This window comes from Periplaneta americana, chromosome 1 (genome assembly GCF_040183065.1).
Source record: "Periplaneta americana isolate PAMFEO1 chromosome 1, P.americana_PAMFEO1_priV1, whole genome shotgun sequence".
Lineage (NCBI taxonomy): Eukaryota > Metazoa > Arthropoda > Insecta > Blattodea > Blattidae > Periplaneta > Periplaneta americana.
In genome coordinates, this window is record NC_091117.1 from 35,043,498 (window position 1) to 35,057,033 (window position 13,536).

At 34.2% G+C, this 13,536-nt stretch overlaps 1 protein-coding gene across 1 annotated transcript in view; it reads right to left on the reverse strand.

The window, feature by feature from the left end:
• TfIIS (RNA polymerase II elongation factor) overlaps positions 1 to 398 on the reverse strand; it is a 32,112-nt gene extending 31,714 nt beyond the window's left edge. Inside the window, exon 1 of the mRNA XM_069818300.1 lies at positions 174 to 398. Within this exon, the coding sequence (XP_069674401.1) occupies positions 174 to 242 (69 nt within the window). The 5' untranslated portion in view covers positions 243 to 398. The remainder of the gene's footprint in view (positions 1 to 173) is intronic.
• Between the last annotated feature and the right edge of the window lie 13,138 nt (positions 399 to 13,536).

Below are 13,536 nucleotides of genomic sequence, written 5' to 3' on the forward strand. Positions count from 1 at the left end.
TTCCCGCATGTCAATAATATGACAGTCATCCATTTTATAACAATATATAAGGATTATAAATTAGCCTATTTACATGTACAAAATCGTAGGTAGCATTAAACATAAAATAAAAACCAATGTGAAAACGTCATGCCTTCCTCAAGAGAAATAAATAAAATGTTACTGAAACCCACAGTTCCGTCTCCGGATGACATTTTATTCAGCTTCTTTTGTATTCTCATTACTTCTTCTTCTACACTCATCTTTGATTAGGGGTATTACGTTAAACAATAAAATCCAAAATGTTATTTCAATGTTTCTTCACGACTAACAAGAATACGTCTTTCTCGCCTACCAGCCACCTCTCCCGTTTTCGCAGTTTTCCGATCACAAACACAACCGAAATTAACCGACACATGCGCACTCTTCCGCAAACGATAGAAACTAAACAACAAAAGATCAAAGCCCGCCACATCTGCTATCGATAACACACGTCATAAAGTCAAAAATCGATAATTTCATGTCGATAATTACACATTTTCACAATTATTGTGCCAGATTTAAACTTCATCCCTGTTTGAAATTAATTTTTTATTGGTAACACCGCATACAGAAAAGGCTGTAAAAATTAGCCTCCATAGAATTAAAATGCTTTCGCAACTTCATCCATATATGAATACTATAACCTACAACTATAAACATTCCTTCGCCCATTCAAGGATGGAAATTCTTTCTCTATATTACTCTCCAACACAGACACCAAATTTCACATCGAATGCTCTATTAAAACGACAGAAAGGGAACATACGAACTACCAAGAGAATTTCGCACACTCATGAACATTCCCAACATCATGTTTTAGTTGGAGTGTACCACAAGGAAGTCTGGCACACTGGAGTGCAAAAAAAAAAAAAAATTTTAATGGGGTTTATCCATGCAGTGGTCGCGCAGCGTCTTTACAGAGGCCACATTTGTTTATCTTCGTCATTGCAAGAGAGCCTGTAAAGCCATCGTACTGAATAATAATAATAATAATAATAATAATAATAATAATAATAATAATAATAATAATAATAATAATATATCAACATTCATTCAAATTTGAGACCTGTTACGGGCTCTACATTACAGAATTCTTAATTAGACTTTGCTTATGTACAACCTTGAGAGCAAATAGGGCTACCAGTATACCGGTACTGTATATCCTTCAAGTGGTTGCTAAACTAAAGAAAATAAGTCCAATGTCGGAGTTGCCATCTTATTAATCTCTGGACAGACTAGCATGTACAGCATTTCCTCTGTACATTATCTTTCAGTTAACTATATGTCTTCGTCATCATGCCTGCAATGATTGACTGGCCGCGTGCCCAGTGGGAGATCACACTTCTGCCACTGAGATGGCAAGCATGCTCTACAACTTAACTCAAAGCTTACAATGGAGCTTCATACACAATATCCGCTTCTCTAATGATCAATATCTGTCATTCTGTGATGCTATGTGGCCATGAAGATGAAATCAAGCCTCATCATAAAAAAACATCGATCAATGATCAAGTTCTTCATTATTTACTTTTTCTAACACCTAATTACAAAAACTGTAATCTTGGGGCTGTAATTCATGACATAATGGAATTCTGTATGGTTTTAGTTTCAATAATTTTGTTGCCACACCAGCAGATGCTTTAGAAATCCCTGTCTGCTGTGCCACCGCCATCATGAGTGGCTGTAATAAACATCTCAGAGACTTGTGTGGGCTACACTCTAATGCTGCACCAATTTCATCCAGTTTTTCCTCCATAAAAACACGGCACTTTTGTCGCCTTTTTCTGTCAATTACAGTATATATTTAATTGAATTTATTAAATAACCTTAATATTGCTTTTGTGGAGGGTACTGGCTTGTCAGGAAATTTACATCTGAATTTTCGCTGGTTGAAGCACACGATTTTATATTCTTTATGTATGTATACGTTCTCTTAATGAATATCTGTTTACCATGACGAAATGATCTGTTCTCCATCTCAGCTAAACGAATATTGCCAAAGGCCAAGTTACAGATAAACTGTTTTATTTATAGACATCTTAGTGTTGATATGAATGGGAATGGTCTTGACTAGCTGCATGGTCAATCATCGTCGGCATGATGGCAAAGATGCACTGTATTAATAGTGGTGAATCTTCGATATCTTTCCACACTACACACGAGAGAGAAAACACACTTAAATCACTGAAACCTTTTCACATACCTTAGCCTCATGACTATCCCCTCATTTAACCCATCCAACCCACAACGAAATGCAAATCAGACATCTGTCCCAAGTGTGGCGTGGGGAGGAATCGAAGATTGGCCTTAATAATAATTAACATTCTAAAGTGAATAATGTACCAGTTTTAAACCAAATCTGGTGGTGTTAATTAACTGCTACATAAGAATGTAAATGGGGACTGAGAGAAGCCACACGACTTTTGTTACAAATTAAGTTACTTTTCTGAAGTATTTTCTTTACAATTATTGCAATAACTGATCAGATCAGATTGCATGGTATCTTGCTACAGCTAATATTCTTATCTATAGGATAAAAGATGAGAAAATTGTTGTACTGAAGAAGAGGAAAATATTATGGATTAACGTATAGTAATTAGCCTACTCGCGAATTAAATTAGACAAATACATCTTCCAGTAGCTTTTCTAAAGCTAAACTTTTAAAGGGCAATGATATGAATACCCCCACCTGTTTTTTGAAGAGCTTTGAAGTTGTTTTTAAATACATTTCATACAGTTTACAAAATGCACTATCCAGAGTATGGTCAAAAAACAACTAATTATTATATTTATTTTTGTCTCCCATCGTTTTTGATGTTTGATTCTGCATTTTAATTAACTAAAGCAATAGATGAAGGTAACACAGATGAAATTACCAGGTTAGAGAGTAAACTTTTACTGAATACCAATTGAGAATTTTCTTCAATAAACTTCAATAAATGCAACAGATGCACTTTCCATTGACTCCTGAATACCAGTACTTATTTTCTTTTCCAGAAAAGCAAACCATATCTGTTGTTTTGCCAACTTACACTGAAATATTTATATGCCATTAACTATTTTGGTAAACAAGATTATTATATTTGCTAAGCAAAACACTGAAAACTACACTGTAACAAACATGATTGAAAATTCAGACGGTTTAAATTTCAACCAATCAAGAAGATCTGCAGACAGACTCAACTGTGCAAATCGTGTCACCAACTAGCCCTTCCTTAAACTCCCTACATCGTGCACGCACACAATGGAAATGTGTGGATTAGATGGGTTAAATGAGGGGATAGATAAGTAGAAATGTGCAGTCCCCTCGATCTCCCACCTATCCTCTTTTGACTTTTATCTCTAAGGAACTCTAAAAGTGTACAAAATATACCGTATTTGCGGCTCTAAGACGCATTTTTTTCCTTTGAAAATGGATCTGAAAAACATTGATACAGAGTTTGTGATTGATTCAATGCTCCATGCCTCCATGGGATGCTGTGAAAAACTGAGACAGTGGTTAAATCATTTAAGAAATGTGGCATTGAATGGTACACAGGACAATTTGTTGTATGAGGACTCGAATTCTGATTTAGAAGAGGTTTCAAATAACTCTTCATTTAGTTTGGAGATGGGCTTCTGAGTTTTGAAAGAGAAGATTAAAAGGTTTTTTTTCCTACTTGTTAGATTAGGTATTTGATGAAAGCAAGCCCACATATTATTTCGTTCATTTTTCTATATACACTTTTAACACTTGCATCCTGGTTTCAGCTGACCCCTCTGTTAAGGCTAGTGGCTGGGCTGTTAGAGTCTTGTCTGAAAATATTTGCTGCGAAATTGGAAATGTACGTAATATTATAGAAGTGTTTAAAATAATTTAAACAAAAGGTTCCCATTAAATAACAGCCATGTGATTTCCCCCAAATTTAATTAGAATTCTATTAAAGTGGGATGGATTAAGTTTAATTTCTTACTGTTTAGTAATTTATTATCAGAATATTAAATTTTATATGGAGGGGGAAAGAAACTGGCCACTCTACCCCATTATCTCCTGGTTTAGTTGCCTCATAACTGGTGCCTTGTTAGTATCACTTGTGACCTCTCTTTGGACAGCTGACTGAATAATGCAGATATGCTTACTGCATTATCTAATCAAGTTGGGGGATGTTTGGTTAATAATAGCTATTGCTTGAATATTACATTTTATTCTATGAGATTCCTCACTAATATTAACAGCATCAAAATGACAATAGAAGAAAAAGCACTGATTCAATATGAAAAACTTATCAGATTACCAGGAAACAATTGGCATTCATACAGTCCTCTTTGTAGATTGAAAACTCAAAAAAGTTTCATATCCATTGTTCAAGAATTAAAACAGAAAATCAATATCCCGAATTTAAATGAAAACTTACAAATTAAACCAAACCCTTTAACTCTATTAAATATAGAATATAATCTAAATTTAATAGAAGAAATACTGAAATCAGAAGTAAACACTGAAATACTGAAACAATTGTCTTTAGAGACAATTAATATTAGGTACCCTCCACAAAACTGGCTTCATTTATACACTGACGGATCCTTGATCTCCAGAGAACAAGGTGCCGGTGCAGGTGTTACGTGCTGTCTCTTCTCACTTTATAGATCTCTTGGATATGGAACAAGTTTTGATGGTGAAATCATTGCAATAAGTGAAAGTCTCAGGAATCTTCTATGCCACATCAATAAATTTAGGAATGCAGTTATATTGTCAGACTCCAAAGCAGCTATTCTATCAATCGTCTCTAAACACACACACACCTTCATCTCAAACAGCAGAAATAACTAAAATGCTCTCTCAATTATTATCACTCAATAAAAGAATTGTATTCCAATGGATACCGTCCCATTGTGGAATCCTGGGAAACAAGAATGCGGATGCTTTAGCAAAGAAGGGTAGCACTGCTACTTACAGACCTGTTACTAAATCTACGTATTACTCTGTGAAAAGATTTATTAAATCTACATACTTAGACTTCAACAAACAAAATTTGATATCTCAATCCCAAGGGAAAAAATGGAACTCTCTGCATCAAAATCTACAGTTAATTTAGATTGGCAACAGGCCATGATTGTTTGGCCAAACACCTGCATAGAATTGGAATATATCAGTCCCCTAACTGCCCACTGTGCAATTCAAACCAAGAAATGGATTCGGAACACCTCAAAATCTGTGCTTCAGTGGCTAGTCATGATAATATCTTTGAAAAATATTGGAGTGCAAGAGGTCAAATGACTTTATTGTCAAACGCTTGGCATTAGAAAACAACAACAACATTTTTTCGACAACCCTGCAACATAATCACTCGGACACAGAGTACTACTAGTTGCTACAGTTTCAATCCAGAGATAAACAGATTAGGAACTTCACCAGTTCCAACTACTCACCATCATCTTGATCTGCCCCCATGTTAGACTTTAACAGCTCCCACCATTTCCTCTCTTGGACTTCGTTTCCATGTGCCTCTGAGTCATCCTCTTTCTTGGGCTCCATGCGAGTTCCATTCAAGGACTTCCCTGCACATCCCTTCAAACTAAGATCACTTAAAAATTAACATAACAGTTTGTAGAAGCTTTGAAAGAATTCCAATGACAATTTGTGTAGAATTTGTGGTGAATAATGACTATGTTGAGGCAGATTTTCTACAGGTACTCCCACTTTCCATATAATTTCATTATTTCTTCATAATATGCCTCAGTAATTTAGTCCCCCACTTCTAAATTACACAATCAAATTGAAACAATTTACTTACAACCTACAAATGGCCTTTAAGGAACCCGCAGGTTCATTGCCGCCCTTACAATTTTCAACATACCTTTATTTTTTTTTAATATTATTCTGCTTTCCATAACAAAATTTCGTACAACAGTCTACTTATCGAATTTAATTTAACGTCTCTTGCCACTCACAGATTACTTCCTGAGCAACTTTTAAAATATTCATTAATCTACTGGACAATAACGAAATATTGTCACAAATTCAGTTTGACGCTCGAACATTTAAGAAATTGCCAATTACACTGACCTGTGTCATTTTTTAGGTCAACATTTTTCTATCTGTTCTTATATATTTAATGCATGCTGAATTCAGAAATATAACTCTTTTGCTCATATGATGAACGATGAGTAGAACAGAGAAAAATTCTCCGGCACCAGGACTCGAACCTCGGTTTTCTGTTCTACATGCTGATGCTTTATCCACTAAGCCACACCGTATCCCAGTCCCGATGCCAAATTGAATTCTTCCCAGTTTAAGTTCTACCTCTCAGTTTCCTTTGGTGGCTTACCCTCATGTAATATGTCACAGAATATGTGACAGTGCACAATCTCCAACACACTATGTGCAGAGGTGCATTCATTATGTGTGACTAAGTGGCCAGGATCCGACAGAATAAGCACAGTCTTGAATCACAAAGTGATCTTCGTCTTGTTTGCATTTTAACTTCATCCCATACTGCTCACAGCTGTCATTTAGCTCCAGTAGCATATCTCTTGGTATCGTCTCATCTATCAGCAAATCTTATGCACTTTATTCTTCTTCCTCCTATGTTCTGAAAACAGTTCTTCACCAAATCCTCCAAGTAAATGTTGAACAGGGTAGGTGATAAAGGGCATCCTTGTCGTACTCCTCTCCCTATTTCACTTCCTTCAGACATTTCTTCTCCTATCCTGACTTTGATTCGTTGTTTCATATAAAGATTACTGAACAGCCTCCTCTTTTTCCATTCCACACTTATTTTTTTTTTAGGATGTCCATTAGTTTGTTTCAATCCACTCTAGCAAACGCCTTTTCTAAGTCCACAAATACTATATACACTTCTTTATTCTTCTCTAGGTATCTTTTGCCAACTGCATCCCTCGTACTTTTTCCCTTCCTGAAGCCAAACTGCTCTTCTTCCAACTGTCCTTCCATCTTAGAATATAAATGTCGAGTCAGTAACATAGATCTGACACCGAAAGAAAGTACTAAATAACGAAATAAGAGGAAGGGCATTCCTTTTACTATGCAATTACAAATAAAACAAAACTATGTATAGGATCAGCTGTTATTAAAGTCATATAAACAACTAAAATTCCAATCCATTTTGAATCTTGCGTACACCACTTTTAACACTTGAATATAAGTAATTGATTAACTAGCGGATTTACTCATGTTAATTATGTAAGTCTGTGCGGCTGAGGATGGTGTGATGAAGCACCGAAACAGCTGTAAGCCGCACAGACTTACATAATTAACACGAGTAAGTCTGCTAGTTAATCAATTACCTAAAACTCCAAATAATACTGTACATATATTAAGCATCTTCCTTCAAAACACTTCGTTCGACTTGAAAACAAAGTCCATTCTGTATTCTGAGCAAACTTATTGATAACTTTCTGGTTGAAATTGGAAATGTTCATGACACAATTTTTTTTCCACTGAAGAAATTTCTACGTAATGGAGAATGCTTTTCTTCTTCCATGACATTTTTTATAGCCTCATCTACGTGCAGAGCTGAAATGGATCTTCCTAAAATTTTAATTTCCAATTTCTTTTCTGACAAATGCAAACTTCAGCTATTTAACAGCAAACTGAACACTGCATTCATACTAAAAATGCGTTATTAAGTCACTGTCTAGTTTAAATACACAACACAACTCACTTGTCACCACCACAAAGGTTGCAGACCTACTGCAACCAGCATTTGCAAACAGATTTTAATTGCTCTGGTTGTGAAAGAGATAGCCTAGAGGCACATGCATGAGAAACGAGTGAGAATTCTGATTGCCTGCTAGGTGGCAAAACAATTACCACACCTTACTGAACTATACACAAACAAATTGTGTCACTGTTGATTGTGAAGAGCTTTAAACAAATTACTACTTAGAAACTGTTTAATTGAAATGCTATTGGGAAAAGTAACAATTCAATCTCCATTCAATTAAAAGAATATAACAAAGGTGATGGTAAAAGTGATGGTTGTGCAAACCTACAACCAAGCCAGAAACCGCCACTTGGTTCTATACGTGAAAACTAAAGAAATGACATAAAGTAAGCCGGATTTAGCAATCTTACAAGCATGTACACTGCATCTCAATGAAATAATTTTGAAAACTTCCTGGTATCATGCCCACTTAAAACCAAAATTTGGACATGAGTGTAATTTCTCTTTTCATGCTTGCAGATATTAGCATTTGTATTTCTCACAATTCTATTATCTGTCTAAAATATTTCTTAGACATTTTACTTAAATTCAGTGCACTATGCATTACAATACGTATGCATTGTTTGGCGAAAATTAATCCTGTAACAACTGACAATTATTATTATGTATTTTCAGTTACACTTAATCATAATAATTAAAATAATATAGCTGTTGCAATTTGAAAATTCTGCTCTTCAATGTGTAGTGTTACACTTGGAACAGCAACCTGTTTAAAAATCACTGAAACTAAAGAGTTTAGGAATGCATTTTAACAGAAACTGTTCAGGTATCCACTCAACTGTTTCATGTATTTTGGTACTGGCCTTCAGTACATATATTCAAGAAAGACTGTATTATAATTTTATAAAAACATATCTATAAATCAGTTTTCGAACTTCATAAAGCTCATTTGCAGTACATGTATTTGCTTAATATTTTCAAATCTGAAACACATGAAATCATAACTTTTTTTTTTTTTAAATTAATTACATTACTTCGTTAAAATAAAAAATCGAGGTTTAAAATTAAAATGAATGGTGCAATTCAATGACACACCTTCTCATTATACAAATAATATAGTCACTTTTTAAGTAAAGGTTTGCCACATCTTCGCACATCCCTTTCAGTTTTAAGACACACTAATAAAATAAACCACCTTTCATAAAGTCACACCTATCATGCTAAAAAGTTTTCTGATCGGGAATTATAAATAAAAGAAAATACTGTGTGGACAATAAGCATAGGATCAGTGCACTCAGTCCATCCATTTGTGGCAAGTCAAGCCGACAATGTTGCTATACAGCTGCCCACTGCCTGAATATGATGTTATGTCTGTTATAATTTCACAGAATAAGCATATGTTCTTTAGGCTCAGAGTGTATGTGTTTATTAAGTTAATATGGTTGGAACTGAGGTATCCCGTTCCACAAAGAGTGTTAATGGATGATTCGTACATGTATATGGAATTAACTGTAAAGAGATTTCAAGGGGGATTCTCAAGCATTAAAGTTCCAGGTCGAAACATGATTCATAGATTGGTAAATAAATTTCGTAAAACGGGAAGTGTTTAAGATAAGAAGCCTAGAAAGCAATGTACTGTGCTCACAGAAGAAACTCTGGGTAACACAACATACTCTCTGGAAAATCCGCCCCAAAAAAATCACTTAAGGAACCTTTGCATTTCTTCATAAACTTTATGTTTCAGTTCATCTAAAGTGTGTGGATTTGTCTTGTACACTTTGTCTTTTCAATCTCATTTTGTTTTCGGATGAAGAATTGTTCCACCTACACGCTTATGTTAATGCACATTTCTCGTAAGGAACTGCATAGTTTAATAGTTAATTTCGTAACTAGATGCCAGAAATGTATGGAAAATGGAGGCAGGCAGTTCCAGCATCTTCTTGTATGACATGGGTGAGTAAATTACTCTCACTTTTTAAGGGTTTATTAGTAATAACTTACGAGAGAAACCCTCGGTAGTGTGTGTAACTTATAATATACTTGAGACTTCCTAACACCCATCACTGAACCATTGGCCTGACCTGCCGCAGAAGGACAAATCAAGCATGTGGGTTCAATGGTTAATGTTCACCCAGTATTTGTATATTAAGTGGCACGTAGGTGATGCAAATAAATTAAATATGGTACCTATGTTATTTATTGCTTCATCAGAAAAACGTTCTGATTTTAAGATCTAATTTCTTAATATAATTATTACTCTCAATCAAAACTTTTTGGAGACATACAATTTATAGTGTTCAATATGACACAAGCTTTATTCAATGTTACATCCTATTTGGAGGAAATAATTTTATGCAATTTCGGCAATTTGATTTCAAATAAACTTATGTTGTTTTTTTATGTAAAAACCATTACATTTCGTATGAGATGAACTGACCTTTATTTACAAATCTAAATATCGATCCCATGGTTCAAGAACAAAAACTGTACAGAAATTGGCATACACATGCATGGAATGCCAATAACTATGTTTTTTAGTCTCAGGGATACAAAACGTGTTTTAGATCAATTTTTATAGCACCACAATACTTTTCTTACACATAATGAGAATGGGAAAATAAATCAAAAAGTGCCCAAAACAAGCTCTTCTAACACAAAAATGGGGTACCGTGATATAAGGTTGATCTTGCTGTTGCTGAACAGGTTAATGCATTTTTTTTTGTTTTACTTCAGTAAATAATATTAACAATATTATATTTTAATTTTCATATATTAAACATTACCAATACAAAGGATTGCAAATGAATATTGCTATGCCCAATGCATTTATCATTGGTATTAAAAAATTGAGACACAGTTCCAAGCTTTAAATAAAATACTGAGGAAAACTGTGTACACTGTTACATATGCATCTTTACAATACACATGTTATCCTACAATATTTATAAATACTACCTGCAGATGCTTCAACACGTAACAATATATATTTATATACAAGTAATACATGTGTGGAACAAAATAATAATAAAAACTGAGATTCAAAAACAATGTTGCTGCATCACATAACAGCAACACAGAGCCCCTCAGGAACATACCATTCTTCTACCTAACATGTAACATTTCGTCGAAGTATGACCAAACTGACAAAAACCTAACTCTGAGGTGCAGTGGTAATAACATCAGATCCAAAATCTCTTATCGTACACTATTATATACATCAGAAAATATCAAGCACACACCATTCTTTAGAGATTCAAGTTTCACTTGTGCAAGCCTATTTGGTTACCTAGCAAAGAAAAAAAAAATAACCATTTCATTTCTATAGTTTATACACGTGTCAATATTAAAATAATTTAATGTAAATTCCTCATTCCCAACCCTTGCTATTTTCCTAATACCTAACCTATGAGATTATACCAAAGCTTCTCAAAGTAACAAATACATTTCTATGCAAATATAATCTCTCTAATCTCACAATGGAACTGAAATAATAACAGTGTTTTTATAGTTAACATGACTTGGGCAGAAAATAAAAACAAGGAATAAATGCGATAAATATGGCATGAAATATGTCTGGAAATATTTTATAGAAACTTTAACTTTCTTCATATTCTGTTAAATGTATTGTAAGTTATTAACAAATGCCGAAATCCAAGAACTGGGCATATTAACAAAATGTCAGTGTTTTAAGATTGCAGACTTCCTTCATAGGAAAAGGATACATAATGCGTAAAAGATGTTACATTTTAAGGGTTATAACACTTTTTGATTTGCAATAACAAATAAATACTGCCTTCAAAAATACTATTATATGTAAATATGAGAGACACTTTTAAAAAACATTAACTGGAAATATAGGGTGTATCTAAATTGGTGTCAAATATTTCGGGGACATGTTCCTAACACCAAAACATTACAAAAAGTTCATATGAACATTGGTCTCAAAATAATTTATTTCAGAGTTACAAGACAAAATTTAATGTTACAAATATTACTTGGAGTGGCTTCCTCCTGCTTTGATGTATCCCCTAAACCTGCGTTACATGCTCTGGCATACTCTGTTGCAAATTCCTGGAGTGTTTCGTAGTTCGTGAAATCCAGTTTGGATACGCTCTCAGAATATCAACATTAAGTACAGGAGTCGCATAAACCAGGGACTTTAAATGTCCCCAGACAAAGAAATCCATTGGATTCAAATCAGGCGATCGAGCAGGGCATGCAATGAATCCCCTTCGACCAATCCATCTTTGGGGAAATCGATCATTAAAAAAATTACGAACTATCAGACTGAAATGAGCTGGAGTAGCATCGAGTTAAAACACATTCGTTTGATGACGTCCAGAAGCACATCATCAATTAAATGATGCAAATCATTTCGTTCTGTTCACTTACAGAATACATTTTCTTCTGATTTCTTTGCTGTACAAAATACAAACAAACAAAAAACCATCAAACAATCAGCGGTCAATGAAGGGACAAATCCTTTAATAACTCCCTAACGAATGGTTTTCAGACCCATGTTCTTATTAGATTTTTTAATTGTTTTGATGTTAGGAACACGTCCCCGAAATATTTGACACCAATTTAGATACACCCTGTATAGCAAGACTAACAATCTATTTCATGAATACTATACTCCAGCAACTGTAATCTCAAATTTTTCTTTTTCGTATTAATTAGAAAGAATACAGCTTCAATGCGTAATATGTATGTCTTTGGTCTATGAGGAACACAGGCAGCTTTTAGTTAAATGTCTGACTACATACTTTCTGATGAAAATATTTCAAGTTATAACGTGCAAACTGCATGAAGTAACTACAAAATAGACCATTTTAACATATCTCACATTGCATATTTTTATTTATACTAATTTAATGCATCTGTGTGAAATGGAGCAAAAATGATCAGTACAGCCTGAATTTATATGCAAAAAAATAATAAACACTAAGCATGCACGCAAATATGAATTAACAAATTCATTAAATTAAAAATTAGCTATAAAAATAGAATTACAATTAATATAACTCATATAACTGTAATAAGATATGCCAATGAATTAAACCTATTTTCTGGTGCTGCGACTTGCTATGACATACGAGTTATTCTGAGATTTTTGTATGTAAAATCCATACATGTTGAAGGTTTTCTTTTCCGGAATTTTACCACATGGCAGTGGTTTACCATCGTACCCATTGGGCATAGCTTTGCCAAGTGTTCTACTCCATCGGACAGGTGGCAGGCCTGTCATGGGGAGATGATAGGATGATAAGATGAATTGTGATAATGAAGGGGTAATGGGAATTGGGAATGATTAGGCAATTGCCATTGAAATGGTACTATTTCAGCATTCAGCTGAAAAAACTTAGTCCATGAAAGGTGAGTACATTAGAGGTTTCCATACTAAAGATCAGACGTGATTCTGAATCACTTATAAAATAATAAAAAGGGGAGGGATGAATAATGAATGCTTCTCATTGGATAACATATTATGTAACAGTTCAAAATAATGATTATTCGATATTCTTTAATGTATATTCTTCAAACTGCCTAAAAACTGTATTCTTAAGCATGTGTGCATTTGATTTGTATGTTGAGATCCAGAACATTTTTGCTCGCAATGACTAATAAAAAATGTGTCATTGGAAAAGTTATGGATGAAAGTTGAGGTTAAAAGAACAGATAATGAAATCAAAAAGCTGCCTTATCATCTACTTTGCACGTGCATAAGATTTTGAAAGTTCCACAAGAACGCTGCAATATGATCAGTGCAAAAGTTACAGGAAGTGTTGATAGACTTCCTTGCGTTCGCTAAACTCGAATTTTGCCACCTGTCAACAATAATATAGGC